The sequence below is a fragment of the Pipra filicauda genome, unplaced genomic scaffold, assembly GCF_003945595.2.
Source record: "Pipra filicauda isolate LSUMZ 115617 unplaced genomic scaffold, ASM394559v2 scaffold143_size2779998_pilon, whole genome shotgun sequence".
NCBI lineage: Eukaryota > Metazoa > Chordata > Aves > Passeriformes > Pipridae > Pipra > Pipra filicauda.
In genome coordinates, this window is record NW_024103918.1 from 1,019,269 (window position 1) to 1,036,198 (window position 16,930).

General features: G+C 50.2%; 1 protein-coding gene across 1 annotated transcript in view; it reads left to right on the forward strand.

Annotated features, from left to right (window-relative positions):
• Positions 1–275: 275 nt before the first annotated feature.
• GALNT14 (polypeptide N-acetylgalactosaminyltransferase 14) overlaps positions 276–16,930 on the forward strand; it is a 100,577-nt gene continuing 83,922 nt past the window's right edge. The window contains exon 1 of the mRNA XM_027712951.2: positions 276–588. Within this exon, the coding sequence (XP_027568752.1) occupies positions 460–588 (129 nt within the window). The 5' untranslated portion in view covers positions 276–459. The remainder of the gene's footprint in view (positions 589–16,930) is intronic.

Consider the following 16,930-nt stretch of genomic DNA (forward strand, 5'->3'; position numbering starts at 1 on the left):
GGACCCACTCACGGTGCGTGGGAGAGAGATGGGCGTCCCCGATTATACACACACGTGTGTGTGTGTGTGTGTGTGTGTGTGTGTGTGTGTGTGTGTGTGTGTCCCTCATATCTTCCCCCCCGGCTCCGTGTCTCCGTCCCCAGGAGCTGCCTCCCGGACAGGGAGCGGACAGGGCAGCGACTCCCCCGGGGTACCAGCCCGCCGGTCAGCGCGCCGCACCTTTCCCCGGCGAGCGGCTCCAGCTCCAACCCCCCTCCTCCCGGCACCTCCTCCTCTTGTTCCTCCTCCCCTCCCCTCCCCTGCAGAGCATGCACAGCCCGGGACTCGCATCGTCGGCTTCGAGGCGGGCGGGCGAGACCCTCCTCCCCGACTAGCCCCGCTCCCGCTGCCCCCGGAGGCGCCCGCGGCTCCCCCTTGCCTCCTCCCTGTCCCCCCGCCGGACTTTTCCCTCCTCCGAGGATGAGGCGGCCGACGCGGCGGCTGGCGCTGTCTCTGATGGGGGTGCTCTGGCTCGCCGCCCTCCTCCTCTTCTTCTTCGGGGCGCGGAGGAAGTTGGAGGCGACGGAGCCCGAGGGACACACGCCGGAGGTAAGAAAGGAAGGGGCGGCGGGGCCGGGGCTGCTCCGGCGGGACTTGGGCGCGACGCCGCCGCTGCCCGGGGAAGAAGTTCCCAGCGGTTTTCGGGACCCCATCGCGCTCCCCTTAAAGTTTGGTGCCGGCTCTGTGCCTGTGCGGCGGGGGGGGGGCGGTCTGGCCCTTTCCATACCCTCCCGGTCGTGGCCCACCCCCCCCGCCTGCCCACGGTCTCGGATAGCGGCAGCCCCAGCCGCCCTCCCGCCCCGCTCCACCGGGGGCTGTCGGGGCTCCCCCGGCCGCGGGTGCCGCCGGCGGTGCCGACCCTCTGTCCCGCCGCCAACTTCGAGCATCCCTCGCTCCGGACCCTGGGGAGCGGGGACACCGGCGCGTCCCAAGAAAACGAAACGCGTGGTTTGTTCACGGGTGGGGTGGGGAACCGGCGACTCCTCTACCCTGTGGGTCATGCCGTGTTTCCGAGCTCTGCCCCAAAGACGAAGGGCTCGATCCTGTCCCCGGGCTGACGGGGAGCAGACGGCGAGCACTCAGGTGGTCTGTGATTGGGGTACACGGGCTGGCCGAGTCCGGTTAAACCGCTGCGGTTTTTCGTGGCTGGTTGTGATGGAAGTGCTAGACACGGGCAGGATGCTGCCCTGTGAGTCCCAGCCTGGGTGGAAAGAGGGTGCGTTTGCAATCGCGCCTTTCTGTGTCATGTTTGAGTCCCCGGAGTGCACCGGAGTGACAGCACGGGAGAGATGAGAAGAGCATCTCGCTCGACACAGCGAGTGCATCAGAGGAGTTTTGCTGCCCAAACGCTGTGAAAAGCAGGGGACCTGCGAGCAGCTTCGGCTGAAGGAGGTCCCGTGTCCTCTGCAGGTCCTGTGTCCTCTCCCAACGGCTGAGAGCTGCTGGGGCTTAGCCGAGGGTTAACTTTCCAAAGGACAAGGATTAAATGCTGCTCTTAGTTGTACTGTGTAAATCTTGAATTAGTTAATCTGGGTTAGAGCCCAGATCCTGAAAATACTCTGAGATTAGGGTTACTGTGGCAGAGTGCGAGCCCCCAGCCCCCTTTTTGCACCAGTGACACCCAACAGCATTCAGCCTGTGACTTGTGACAGCTATAAGTGTTCACCACATCTTTGTAGAGTCTCTTATATGTGTCTGTCACCTCTGCAACTGAATTAACGACCTGATTGGAAAAAAAAGTCAGAACTCATAAAGCTTACTTTGATTTTTCATCCTGAGGAATTATTGGTTTTCCATGTTTTTTAAATAAAAATGATTGAAGAGGGTTTTTTTCAGCCTTTCAGAAATCTTTCAATCCTAGCAGAGGGGAATGAATCTATGCAATTTCAGGCCCCAAAAATAAATAGTAATATATAAATTTATTTATTTATTTAAGCGGGGGAAAGGCAATAAGTCACTGAAAGCAGAGCTAGAGGACAAGTGCTTTCTTAACTGTAACCAGGCTTTGGCATCAGTAGGTTTCTATCAGAACTGCATTCTTAAAAATTGCAAAAGAAGACCTCCCCTATATGATGGGGGGCTCCTATATTCTCCTTGAAATGAACCTTGCTTCTTGGTTAGTACCAGCTGCAGCTGAATTGCTGCCATTTTGCAGCCCATTTGACTCTGCTCCCACTCGAAGCTCCCCCGACCTCAGGGTGCAGGTTGCTTATGCTCTTAGGGGCCAGTCTTGGCTCCTGCAGTAGGTGAAGTGAACTTCTCCCATCAGACAGGATCAGGCCCTGAGTTTCGAAGCTGCAACTGCCAAGTTACCATAACTCCACCAATTTGACTGCTTAAATTGCCTCTCCTTCATTTCTTCTGAATTTTCCATCAAAACACTTGCATCCCCTGGAGATCCATAGAGTGCAGATTCTTTTTTGTTTTTTAATGCATTGCATTTTTTGGCTTTGGAAACTGCTTTTGAGCAGTATGACTTGTAAGTTGCTTATGAGCATGGGGATGTGGTGTCACTCCAGTTAACACCTCTGAAAGGCTGCAGAGCTGACTTGGTAGGAGAGACAGGGATGCTGCAGTCCAGAGAGGAGCCTGGTGGTGTGTCCCATTGCCCTGGCTGGCGGGACTGGCTGCCACAGATGAAAACTTGAGCAGTTAAAGAGTTGTCCTCTCAAACTCGTAGAAAAACAAGAGGAGGTGGAAGTTGCTAACAGCAGTGCAAACATTGCCACAGAGCAAATCCACATAAACTTCCCTGGCAGCATTTTCCAACATGTTCCCCCCCCCCCTCCCTGCTACTGCTCTCTCAGTTGAGCTGTATTTCTGTGAACATATGCCCACTATATATCGTGCCTCATGTAGATTTAACCTTTAGACCTTTCTTACTTAGGCTCCAACTGGTAATGCTGCCTCCTGCCCATGCCTGTCTCCTGGCAGGGCTCTTGGCACACATCCAGTGCTGGGAGGCCAGAGTGCCCAAGCTCCTGGCTGGCTGTGGCATGTTGGTGGCTTGCCAAGGGCCAACAGAAGAGCTGCTGCCCTTGGCTGTGCGGGTGCCATCCATCACTGTTATTTGTGGTTCTTTTCCCCCCCTTCCTTAATCCCAAATCCTGTGCAAGATCTGGGCCTCAGCTTCCCAAAGGAAGGCTTGTGATGCTTTTCTTATAGCTGGAGAATCCAATGTTGGAGTAGGCAGAGTCTCCAAAGACCAGGACCTTGGTGTGAGGGTCTGATGCAGTTTTTGAGTCCTTACTGCACTGGAAACACGCTGCTGGCTTGTCATTTCGTGGTCGCAGTGGAGGCAGGCATTCGGGGCAGGTCTAACAGTGCTTTGGGAGCTTTCCCAAGCTGCTCGTGCCTGAAGAGGTAGGCACAGCCCTCTATTGTAATTAACTTGGCTTCACCTCCCCAGTTGTGTTTTTTTGGTTTTTTTTTTCTCTATTCCCTTGTAATCCATCCCTGTGGATCTCTTGCTGCTGCCTGGTGGCAGGCAGGCTTAGAGGGCTCCCCTTTTTGGCAGCCCTTGCTCCCCTTAATTCCTGTCACTTCTTTCCCCCCTCCTTCTTCCTGCTGCCTGCAGCTGCTGGTGGTATGTGCCAGAGTGGTGGGAGCAGGTTGAGGCTGGATTTTAGGGTGTGGGACTCCCTCATGTCTGTGGAGTGTAGTAACCTTGCAGTACTGGTAGGGTACGGAAGAGAATCACTCGCAGTGTTTGGGACCATGAAATTGTTCCTGGGTCAACTTCCCCTCCGGTGCTGTTTTTACTGCTGTCGCTTGAGGTTTGGGGATTGTTGGGGTTTTTTTTTGCTTTTCCAAAGGGCAGATCAAGCCCTATTACTGCTGTAACTCTTGTCCTTTATAAAGTCCTGTGACTTGGCTGGGAAGAGGAGCCATAGGAGTGTGCCTGCCTCTGCCAAGGAACCATTACCCTCATGGCCCGGCCGGGTGCCTGGTTAGCAACCATGGACTCAGCCTGCGGGGAAGCAGAGTCTGATGGATGAGAGCGTAAGGACGTGGGGCTGGTTGGGGTCATGGATCAGCTGGGACTTGTTGATGCCTTCTGCCTTCCCTGCCTTTTGGCAGAGGATTTCAAAATACTTTTCAAGCTTTAATTAGTTCCAGCCCGTCTCCTTGTCCCAGCAGTTTTCCGGCTGGATAAACCAGGACCCAGAGAGGCTAATTGAACTTTGTATTCTTGTGGGTCTTATTGACCCCAGAGGAATTGGAATCGTTCAACCCTCTTGGAAAACCAGGCAGCCAGTGACCCCCCTGAAGTCACACAGGGAGGAGGTGGTGTGGCTTGGCATGTGCTCTGGTAATCCAGGCTACTGCCTGGCATCTCCCCTGCCTCCCTCTGATAAGTCCCACTGCTCTGCTTTGGGAGGGGTGGGGGGGTGAGGGAACATGCAGGCTAATAACTTAATTACATTAAGGAATAATGAAGGGAACTGATACGAGGGATTAATTACAAGCAAAATCCCAAATTAATCGTGAGGAGTACGTGTAGCTGGCTCTGCAGCGATGTTTTGCTAGTGTGCTGCTCCTGTGCCCTGTGCCAGGCTGTGGCTGTGTGGCCCCGGGGGATGCTAATAAGGGAGCAGGAGAGGAGTAGGTGGCTGACAACCCCTTGGTCATCTCATCTCCTCCACCTTGTGAATCGGTATCAGACCACAGTGGGATGTTGGCTGTATAGCAGAGCCCTGCAGCAGGGAGGGGTTGGCAGGGAACTGGGCTCCCTTGCTCCGGGCCACCAGTGTGTGCGGGGGGGCCCAGGAAGATAGTTTTTGTTGGGTTTGGGGTTTTTATTTTTCTTCATTCCCTCCTGCATGCTAGTTTGCTCCCTCTGATGGATGGCTAAAGCACAGCTGACAGCCTCTGGAGGGAAAGTGAGTCTGTCACGGGCTTGATTGCAAGAGAAAAGCTACGGAGGAAAAGTTTCCTTTATTAAAAAAAGTGACCTGTTATGCTTGACTTGTAGTAGTGTTTGCAGTGCAGCAACTCCTTTCTGATTGTGCTCAAGTGCAGCTGGGGGATGGCTCCTGGGAGATGATGAGAGGCTCAGCACCCTTGCTGCCTACTCCAAGTGCTCTGGGGTGCTCAGCATCCTGCAGGGTCAGACCTCAATGCAAAGGAACCCTTGCCAGCTTTGTGCTTGTGTGTCTTGCACCAGCCTGCATTTCCTTCTGCATCGTCGCCATCTAGAAAGCCTCAGCACCTGGAATTCAGTTGACAGTCTCTAGATATTAAATTCCTGTCAGTTTTATAGCAGCAGAGCCACTTAACAGATTAAAATAACTGTGTATCCTGCAGAAATTCAGATCTTGACAATTAAGGGATTGAAGTGGCAAAGCTGTCGGGAACAAGAAAAAAAAAGCAGTGTTAAGTACCTAGGAAGCTTGTGTTGACTGGGGCTTGGGGCTTGTCTGGGTGCATGGATAGGTCCAGGATGTGAGAGAAGGGGAAACTTCTGTCATGCTTTGCTGCTGAAATCCCACCCTGAAATCTCTAAGAGCAAACTGAGGCTTTCTAGGATGTGCAGTGCTTTGGTGATGCAGGAGGTGGGGTGGAATCCAGTTCCTCTCTCCTGCTTGTGTATTTAGTGATGGATGAAACAGAAAACCATGCCCAAGCTGTCCTCATTTGTGGGGCCAGACAGGACAGGTCTGGTGCATCAATGAGTGCCATTTCTCAAGCACTTTGTTTCCTTCTGGTGGGATTGGGAGAGAGGTTTTCCAGCATGGCAGACCTCCTTGTGCAAATACCTCTGCCCTTGTGGAGCGGGACTGGGGGGAGAAAGTCTTGCCAAATTCAGCACCCAGTCGCCTCGGTGACTAAACCGACTGCGGACAAATGGTGAGCAGCCTGCCTCGTGCATCTCGTTTAATTAACCTGCTCACTGCGCATCAAGGCACTCTCTGAGAAACCTGTGAAACAATAACCAGTCAATGAAAAACCTCTTAATTTTTCACTGGTAATTGCAATGAATGAATTTTGCCCCCGTTACATTCTGGCAGAGCTCCGTGTTGTAGCTGTGACTGATGGGGGCATAAATATTGATTGAACAAGACTTGTTTGCTTTGCAAAACAGTGAGCATCGGGATATACAGGTGCCTGTCCTAGCTTGGTGCTTTTAAAAAAAGTATCAGAGAAGGAGGGATATGAGGCAAGAATTCTGCTTCTTTGCTGGTAAGAATATAAATAAATTTCTGTGCAGGTGGTGTGTGTTTTGTTGTCAAGAGGTGTTGAGCACCAGAAGAAGAAAAATACTTATTATTGTGCTCTAGAAGGATAAAATGAGTTGAAAAAGTCCTGATGCTTCACTCTGAAGGGGTGTTGGAGGTGGTGATTCTCCCAGGCTGAGCTGGGTTCAGGAGTGTCATAGTCTCTCTTGTAATCTGTTTTTCCTGTCAAGGTCCCTGTGGAGCACCCTGCATGTGGAATCACTCTGGGCTGCAGCATCCCTCAGCAGCTGGTGTGACATTGTGTGGTGTCTTCCTCTTGTAGGTAACAGGGAAGGGCTCAAGCCCTTGCCCTTGGGTTTTTAGGAGGACGCAGCTCTGGCTCATGGCCCAGAGCCCGTGGTAAGCTTTAGGGGTGAGCTTGACAAAAGCAACTCCTGCTTTTTGAGCAGGGAGGTCTCCAGCTCTGTGTCTGGATGCCGAGGTTTCGCAGACACAGCACGTATGTTGTGAAGCATCTCCACGCTTGAGAAACGTGTTGACTATCAGGGAAGATGTTTTTTCCTATTTATCCTTGCGCCACCTCAGATACACGCAGAGGTGGATTATTTACTCAAAAAACCTGACTGTTTTCTCCTCGCTCTTCCTTTCCTTGATAAGAAAACATCATCCTGATTTATTTTGATGGGCTCATGGCCCAGGGCCTGCCTTGTCTGGGTTTGCTTCTTGCTCTGCTGAGACATCCCTTGTCCCTGGCTCTGCAATGTGACCTCTGCCTCCCCACGGGCTGGGCACTCGGCACATGGGATGGCTGCAGGGTGAGAGCTATAAATGGGAATGCTGTGCCTGGGGAAGGCAGGTCCAAGGAACATTTATGGTGCTGTGACTAGAATTTTTCTGTCCCTCCTGAAGCTGAAAGGTTGGTTGTAGGCATAGAGACCGGGTCAGAGCATGCAGAGCACGCTCTGCCTAGCTGCAGTGGTTCCGCAGGTGTGAGCTGGGCGAGCTCCGGCACTGGAAGGGCAGTGCTGGGAGAGGCAGCCTTGCAAATGACACCGCTTTATAATCCTGTATAAGTGCAGGTGCAGCATTATTGTCCCAGGCTGACAAATCCCTGAGAAGCTGAATATGGGGGTGTTGTCTTTCTTGGGTCCATGGATGTGTTGTGCTCTGCGCTCACAGCTCATGGGAAACTGGTTTGGCACTTTGGGCATTTTTGTCTCTGGTCTGGTCTCCTTGCCAGTGGGAAGAGCGAGCTTGGGAGAGGTTGTGGAAACGCAAAAGAAATGTACTTCATCTGGGAAAGTCTCATCTATGAGGGCAGCCCAGCATTTGGGGCAATAAAACCAAGTACGGGAAATGTATCTGTGGAGAAAGCAGAAGTAGGATCTGTTTAAGGAAGATGTTTGCATGGAGGAGTAATTACGTGTAGCCTAACGACAAAGGGTGCAGCGGATTGACTATTAATTGGAGTAGCGCGAGCGGGAGATTGCTGGCATTAGCTGTGTGTTTCTTGCTGGTTTCCCCCTGCTTAAAGAAGGAAGGGGTGAGGAGCAGATGATGAGGGGGAGTTTGCTCTCTATCCACTTTCCCATGCAATGAAAAAGCCATTTCTCCCCCTTTCTCTCACAGTGAAATGTTCAGATTTTGCCAGCGACACTTAGTGCAGTTGCTTACTAAGCTGCAATTAAATTGATTTCCCATCCTCTTTCGCCTTTTTGGTTCCAAAATCTCAGCAGGGGTCAGCTTTATGGGAGGAGTGAGACAAGGAAGAGATCTTGAGCCCTGTCTTCTGCTCCTCTAAATCAGTATTGCTCCACTCTTCATATGCATTTCCAAAGGAGCCAGGAAAGGGGGGCTGCCTAGATAAAGGTTTTTCCCGTGTAGCTGCTGCCCTAGGTCAGGCTGGATTAGTCTGTAGGGTACCTGGGAAGCCTCCCACTGTGGGATGGGCACTGGGTGTCCTGGGGGGGGGAGGGCTGAGGCTCTGGGTGCCAGTGGCAGAGGGGTGCTGGGAGGAGGAGGAAGAGGAGGAGGATTTTTCATTGTTAACACGTGCCTTCAGAAAATGATCAGTGGTGACAGGTTCAGCAGGAGTTCACCCCTTTGTTTATGGAGGCAGCATTAGTAATACTAATAGTTTGCCTACAGTCCCGCTGTTTGAAAGCCCCGTATGATCTGTAGTTAACCCTTACTGCAGCCCTGAGGGAGTGAGAGGTGTGGTGGTCGTTTTTTTGGGAAGGGACAATGTGCCAGTGCCACTCCTCCATGGGGGGAGGAGATTACATGCTGGAAGGGGGACTGTCCCCAGCTAGCAGGTGTGCAGATGCATTGGTGGTGGCACTGGAGGGATAGGGTGGGGCTTGTGTCCCCCGCCAAACCCTGCCTTACCACACATAGGCAGAAATTAGTGATGATTTACTGCAAAACATCTCAAGCTCCAGCTTTGTTATATTATTTGGAGTAGCAAGTGAGCTAATGATTGCATCTCGTCTCAGAAAGTACTGCGGGAAGTGCAGTGCCAAAAGAGAATTGATTCAGAAGCAAAACAGGTTCATTTTTCAGATGAGGCTGAAAGACAAGGGAAAGAGAGATTCTCCTTCCCCCTTTTTTTTTTTAACTTTTTTTAATTTTATTTTTCTCCTCCATCTCAAGTATGACTCGTACCTTTCCGTCTTCGGTTTTGTAGTGGAAACGCCAGTAATAAACCTGATTGGAAAGTGATGCGAGGAGAGCAGGGTTCATGCAGTGCAAAAACAAACGAGCTATGAAATCACCTTCTATTCTCCAAACATTATTCACAGAGCCAAGAAAATTGAGACGGATGATTCTTTTTCTTTTGAAGCCACTGAAGGAATAAGTCCAAAGGATGTAATTTGGCCCAAGCCAGGAAAGCAAGGCTGCTTTGTCCTGGCTTTCCAAATAGCTTTGCCTGCATTTAGACACACACCATTTCCTCCTCAAGGACCACTGTCGGCATCCGCCGGTTACAAACACACCTCATAACACATTATGGAGACACACGGCGCACAAATAAGACATGAATATGTTCAGCGACGCGGGCCTTGGTTGCAGCCCCCCCGGGCTGGGGGAGTTCGTGCACATCTCTTCTTTCTTCTGCATTGAATTTTTAGTTGCTTGTTGTTAGGTGAGATGGAGAAAAGACGGGAGGGAGGGGTCACAGATGTGAGCAGACTAATCTTCAATGGTTGGCTCAGTTCTTCTTATTAAACACTGATTTTTTTTTTTTTTAATATTTTTAATACTTTTTAATTTAATTTTTAAAATATTTTTATTTAAAACTGGTTTCTTCATCTGGGTCAAGGTAGTCTGCTTTACCCAGTGGGTTGATTCCGGGTCCTTCAGGATAGAATAATATCCTTTGGGATATCCTTTGCACTTTGACCTCACCCAGACGAAATGCAAGACTCAGGGTCTTGTTGGGGAAGGCAGGTGGTTTTCCAGCAGGGCAGACAGCAGGAAGACACAGGGAGGCTGCTGGAGCTCGTGTGGGAGCCAAGCTGGGAGGGAGGCTGTTATGTAGCATGGTCCTGCCTTTGACAAGAGTGGAGCTGGATGGAGAAGGAGCAGGGAAGAGTCATGGTGTTTATAATGCCCGTTGCATTTTCCTGGTGCCATAATGCAGTGTAATCTGGAGAGAGACAGACTCAAACATGCGTTAACCAGCCATCTGCTGCTGTGACTGGGATCCAAATGGATGAATATCCATATAACGCTCAGCATTAAACCTCGTACGGCGTGTAGGCTGCATATGGTTTGCTCCTGGTGGTACTGTGGAGTGATTTGTGAAGAGCTTTCCTGTTCTGCCTTCCCATCCTGAAGGAAGATCTCTGCTTTGAGTACCTTCAGAGAAAAAAGAGCAACCATCGTGCAGCCCTTGGGGATGGGCACTCAGCACAGCGGTGCACCAGCAGCTCTGTCTGCTGGGTGTGGCATGAGAGGAGCTGATTTTGGGGTGGAGGAGACAAAAGTATTTGCTGGGCCAGCCAGCACCAGGTCTCCCTGCCCCACTGCCATGACATGGAGTGAGGGAGAGTTGGATAGATGGACGGAGGGATGGTGTTGGATGAAGGGTTAGACTTGATGATCTCGGAGATCTTTTCCAACCTGGTTGATTCTGTGATTCTATGGACAGCTTGCTGCGGCAGAGGGATGGCACACATCTGGGGAAGCTGTTAGTGGTGGTTCACTGCTGTGAAGTTGCAGTTTTGGGAAGCAAAAATATCAAGAATATCAATTTGCCTTTGTTTTTTTTCTGAAGTTTTGACATTTTTTTACCATATAATTAACTTCCCACAAAAAATATTGCTATGCAAAACCAGGACTGAGATTTTAAAGTGGAGCATGCTGTTGTATACCCATCACCATTTTAATTTAGCCATTGGAAATGGCTGAAGATGGAATCCTCCCTGTTGTGATGATGTACGAGAGCACCCACCCAGCACGCTGGACAGCTTCTGCTCTCTTTTCAGTGACTGTTTCCTTTCTGCTCCCTGCAGACCCTGGAGCCCATAGATGGAGCACAATGCATACTTCTATGCAGACTTTTCCGTTCTCATGCAGCCAAGGGCTTCACAAGCAGTAGTAATTGTATTTACAGAGCTCTGAATAAATAATGAAATATGTCCCCTTTGCAGAGGTTATGTGTAAAGGGTTTGGGTAGGTGAGAAGATCAAGCCTGCAAAGAGCCTGAAATCTGCTGAGACTTCAGCTGCTGCGGTCTTAGGAAGTGTCAGGCATTCGTGCAAAATTAGGCTTTGCAAAGGCTTCTCACTTCGCCTGGTTTGGTGGCATTCTCAGGGGGAAAGTGAACTATCTGAGCCCATTAGAGAGATGGTCATCTGCCCAACCTGAAATCCCAGCCCCACATCTTGGAGAAGGAATAGCACCTCAAAACAGAGGTCACCAGATGAAGTAATCTGAAATTTGAAGTTAGACTTGCAAGTGGCAAAAAAGGGAATCAGATTATGAGAAAAGTGTTACGATGCCTGGTGATGTGGTCTTTATTACTGTGCATAGGTATGGATGTGTCTTCTCAGCAGGGACCTCCTGGATATACCTGCACACTGAGGAAGCACAACGTTTCCAAAATGAAACATAAAATACAAACACAATCTACCTTGCCATGTGAGCTCCAGCAGGCATTTGAATGCCAGGGAAGGTCATTCAGATGTTGTTCTTCACCTGAGGCATGGCAGGACTCAGGAAGGGAAGGACACCTTCCCTTCTGAAGGCAACGTCAGCAAAGGAAAGTCAGTTCTAGTTTGAACTTTGCAGGCAGAAGCTCCGCTTGTGTGCGGGGAGCAGGAGGAAAACACGTTGGCACTTGAGGGCACCAGCAGCTGGGAGGTGAAGGGCTGTCAACCTTCCCCAGCAGGCACAGGTGGTGTTCTGTAAAACAGGCTTTCTTTGCTCTTGGTGTGTTATTGTATCCTTGGGAGATCGGCTCCCACTGCCAAATCCTGACCCTGTAAATGAAACGCTGCCCAGCAGTGAAGAACATCTCTGCTGTGTAGCCAAACTCTTTCACATTTTCTGTTTAACCAGAGTGTGGATAAACATCTGTGCTGAGATAGCAGTCGCAGCACTGGGGCAGACCTGGTAGAAAGGCCCTCGCTGTAGGTGCAGCAGCAGAGGCAGGTCCAGCATGGGGATTTTAACTAATTAAATAAAGTGTGATTTGCACCTTTTAATCTCAGTGATTTCTGCATGTGGGCACCTGTATTTAGGATAAAAGCTTATTCTGCTTCAATTAATTTTATATCAATATAAGCTGACTAATTAAAGGTGTGAATGAAAGGCCAGGTAGCTAATTCCCTTCCCTCTGGTGCACAGGCTGCACCAAGAAAACTCGGGGGCTGGGAGCTCTTGGCAATGCGGGTGTTAGTCCAGCTGAAACAGCCAAACAGTTTTGTGTTTCCATATGTAAATACCAACTGGGATCAACTAAGTTTTGATGCAGATCTCCTGGTATTGACATCAGTTTGGGCATTGGCACCAGCTATGTATGTGGCTTTGGGCAAGCCAACATTTCTCTGAATGCAGGCTTGGGTCTCAAGATGTTCTCCCCATCTTCATGCAGAACCAGCAGCCATTGCTGTATCTGAAAGGTAAAGCAGATGAATTCCCACTTTTTTTCCTTATTTCCAGAAACTGTGTTTCAGATCCATAGGCCAGGACTGCTGTGTTTCACAGGTGTTTCATCACAGTAGGATGCAATAGATAACTGGCTGTTTCTGTGTCAAAATCGCAGAGAACTCTTCAGAATTATATTAATCCAATAAAAGAGTTAAAACTTTCAAAGTGTAAAAGCTGGGGACATTTCTCCTTTGAGAATGAACTAATGCTTGACCTGAAAAGTATGATATATCTCTAGTCCCGAGGCACAGCTAAACTCACGCCATGCTCAGGATTTCTTTTCCTCCCCCTGTAATCCTTTCCCAGTGCATCAAACAGGTACAGCAGATCGATTTGCTCAAGCTCTCAATGTTTGCTCCGTGTTAGAGAGACCTAAATTCCACAAGAGGCTGGCTTTCATTGAAGGAGACTTTCAAGCCACTGAGTTTATCCTAGGACATGCTTAAAGGCTTTTGCCACATGGGATTTGGTTTTGAGAGAAAGTGCGGGGAAGCCAGCGCTTGCTTTTCTGTAAGCAGGGCTGATTTCAGTGCCGTAAGGAGCACGGCGGAGTTTGATAACCCAGCAGCATGGTTCAGTGCCTTCCCTCGTGCTGCCTGGCTGTGTTCTTGCAAGGAGCCACAGTGTGATTACAAGGGCTGTTAAATGCCCTTAATATTCACGCTGTTGGAGAGAGCATTACTCCTGCCGGTTCTGCTGTCTGCTGCTGTTTGCAATAGAATTGCATCGATGATTAAATCACCAGTGCTGCAATGAGGAGCGTGTAAAGCCCCTCCAGCCAGGAGATGCAAAGGCAGAGTTAAATCCCTCCTGTTTGCCCACTTCTTTTCTGTTTTTTTTTTTTTGCTGTATCTTAACAACATTTTTTAAACAAACAAAGCACAGAGGAACAGTTTGGAGCCATGAAATGAGACGGGAAATGAGCCTCTTGCAGAGAGGTTAAGAGAACAGGGCACGGGCGCTGCGAGGGAAAGGAGCTGGAGGGCTCAGGGCAGCACATGCTTGATGCAGCACTGCTGTGCTCGCTGCTTCTCCTTGTCCTCTTCAGGAATAGATGGGAAAAGCAGCAAACTGAGTAATATATATATGTGTGTATATAGACTTGGTGGGGCAGCAGATGGGGGGATGGCAGGGGGTGCTCTGATGGTGGTATGGGACAGCTTTTGGAGCTGAAACCAGCAGCTGCTTATCATGAGAGAGCCCTGTTCCATCCTAACCTCTTCTGGGTGTTCAGGGGAGCTGCTCCCAGTTAGTGTTGGGCTTGGGGAGTGTTCATTCCCCACCATGCCTGTGCTATTGCCTCAGCTCCGGGGTTTCCTTATCTGGCGCTGGGATGCAGCTGTTTCACCAACAAAGCCTTGTCCCTTGTATGCAGTCTCAGGTGCCTGAGAGGGTCTTCAGCCTGCCAGGTATTTTAGGGAAAAGAGCCAAAAGCAGATTCTTGGCACCCTATTTCACTTGTTGGACTGCCCCCATCCCTCTCTCCCACAAGTCTGTGTTCTCGCTTTCTTGTGTGCTTCTGTGCTCGACCACAGGTATCACAAGCAGGTGGCTTGTTTTGGAAGTGTCCCCGCATTTCCCATTTGGCCCAAAAATGTGCAGTGTCCATCTGGCCACAAGGACTTGAATTTAGCTCGTGGGGCCAGGGGCTTTGAAACCCCTGTCGGTGTCTGGGAGAGAGGTGCTGAGCCGAGCATCCTTGTCTGCAGGGAAATGCTGGGGACTTCTCTGAGGCCAGTTCCCGGCGGCACCGCAGTGGCTTCGGCAGCCCCTCTTTTCTGTGCAGGTATTGCCGGGGAGAAGGCTGGCACCTCCACAAACGACTTGTTTCCATGGCTTGCTCTCACGGGGTCTCGCTGAGGAGAGTCCTTATGGGGTGGCCATTAACGAACCTGTTGGTTAATCGCTCCCGTCGGTTTCAGTTAGAGAGAGCAGCGTGGCAGGGACGCCTGGCTGGGCACCGGCAGGAGGCTGTGCTCAAGGTTTGCCGAGCCTCCATTGATTTTTGAGCTTGTCACGCTCTTCATTAGGAGTGGGAGAGCAAACTAGGTGCTTAGGAGAAGTGCTCTGAGTCGATCCTGATGGAGTGCGGGTTTCTCCCCTGCCTGGTTAAGAAGGAAAAAAACATTCTTGGCCAAGTCTCCTCTGCTCCTAGAGCACTCAGCCTCAAATCTCCCATCTTGGAGGGGTGCCCCGGCAGGACATTTGTCCATCTGCCCTGACACTGCCCTGTTCTTGCAGACTTGCTGCACTGAGAAGGAGTGCAGAAAGTTGTGCAGTTGGTGCTTTTGGTTCGTGGGATGATTTTGGTCCCTGTTCCTCCCTCTTGTCCTGCCAGGTTCCCACGGCTTGGTCCCTGTTGTGTGTTGAGCTTGCTGAGCATGTTGATCATGCTGGAGCTGCATTGATCGAGGCAGTAAATCAACTTGCTGGTGCTGTGGATATAAATGGTGAATATAATGTGAACCAAAAGGGAGCAGAGAAAAAAAGAGGGGGAAACAAAAGGAAAAATTTGGAAGAATATAGTGTACTGAACAATGGATGGCCTACGAGTTGAAATACCTGCCTCGACCAAGGCCCCTCAGCACAGCAGCATGGTCCTAAAGATGGCATAAGGTGCTGCAATGGGACCTGATGGGGAAGGAAAAGGGGGTTCCCATGTGTGCAGAGTTCCGCTGGCACCCCGCCTTCCCTCTCTGCTTGCTGACAGTAGCTAATGGATAGTGGAGATGAGGATGGAAGCTGGTATCCGCCACGTGGGACGAGGTGCAGGACTGAATAGAGGGCACCAAATGGAGCTAAATCATAGGCCAATTTCAGATGTCTTTGCAGATCTTAAGGTTGCAGCCTCCCTGTTTACTGCCTGGCTTAGCAGGGTTTCCTTTTTTTTAGAATTTTTAAGCACTTTCCTGCTGGTGAAAGGCTGAGAGTCCCCAAGGCTTAAGCCTTCCACTGATTTCAGCAGTTTCTAGGTCCCCGAGCTGCCCATACGGTGTCCCTCAGCCCTGGCCCGTGCTTTGGGGAGGTAGAAGTTTGGAGCTGAGTCAGTGACATCTCCACCAGTGGGTAGTTATCCAGCTGAACTGAGCCTGCTGGCTCCCTCTGGGCCGCAAACCAGATGTTGTATGGCAGTGATTTAAAGTCTCTGTCATTTAGAGACAAATCGGTGGTAATGAGTCTCTTTTTATAGACAGGGACTTTGAGGCATGGGAAGATTTAATGGGAGACGCTTTGTAAAATTAGCTACTTAGCTAACTTTAGCAAAATCTTAGCCAAATTAACTAAAAATTAGCTAAATTCAGCTAAAATCATTGGAGAATTCTTGATGGGGGGAAAAGCAGAAATTTTAAGGGCAAGTGAAGAGTTAGTAATGCTGCTGAAGTTGTAACACCGCTTGGTAGTTGAGGAGTGTGCCCCTGCCTTGACTATGCTGCTCAGTTTTGGGCATCTCACTGGGATGGGTCCTGAGTTGGAAGAAATTAAGGTGGATGCTGGAAAGTTATCTGCAGGGAGAGAGGGGAATTTCACTTGTGGGCCTTACTGCTGCCAGGCTGCTGTGGCATCAAGCACTTGATGGCTGGCAGCAGGAGGATTCGACACCTGCGTGGCCATCCTCAGCCACAGCTTTTGTAAGAGGAGGAAAAAGGGATGGGGAAAAAAATAAAGTCTTGTGACTCAGGAGGGTGTCTTGCTGGCAAAAAATTTGGGGAAAAGCATCACTCCTGGAGGAGCTGTGTGTAGCTGCCAGGGCATCTTCTTGCCCGGTGTTGGAGGCAAGGTGTCTGTTTGGATGGTTTAGGAATGATTCATTTTCTGAGGTTGAATATGGAGAAAAAATAGTGCTGCTGTAGTCCCAGACTCTTGGAAATGAAATGGAGAGATGAAGAAAGAGGAAGGAGAGATGAACAAAAGCCTCTGTTGCTGAAGGAGGAGGTGAAAGAGGGTAAGATGAAATTCAATTCTGTGATCCTGGCTGTTGGCCAGGAAGATGTGGTGAACTTCTGCTGTGTGCCTTGGGATCTGTCATGACCGGGAGCACTTAGAGGCTATTTCTCCTACAGCAGAGCTACATCTTTCTGCAGATGTTAAGCTGACAGAGACAAGATGGATTGTTGCAGAAATACAAAGGGCTTGGATGTACGTTTTTCCTTTTATCCCAATTTGTGTTCAAGATAGTTGTAAGCCCCATGGAATATTTTTCCTGGTAGAGGATCTGATGATGACCTAGTGGCTTTCTGCCTTTTGGTTTTTTCCAGAGGTAATTCCAGTGGACTAACCAAGGGGTGGCAGTGTTACTGGCCACCAGTGGTGAAGCCAGTCCATGGGATCACCATCTCCTCCTCCATTAGCTGGGAAGCTTATGTTCCCTGAGGATCGGGGGGACTGGAGATGTGGTTTTGTGGACTGTACCTGCCTGACCTGGCTCTTATCTGCTATTTTCAGCCCTTGGAGCCGTCAGAGTTGTTTCATCTGAGTGGTACAGAGTCAGGAGGGCAGATGCCAGGGGAAGCCATGTGGCAGCATCCCTGCCTGCAGCAGCAGAGCTGGGGACCACA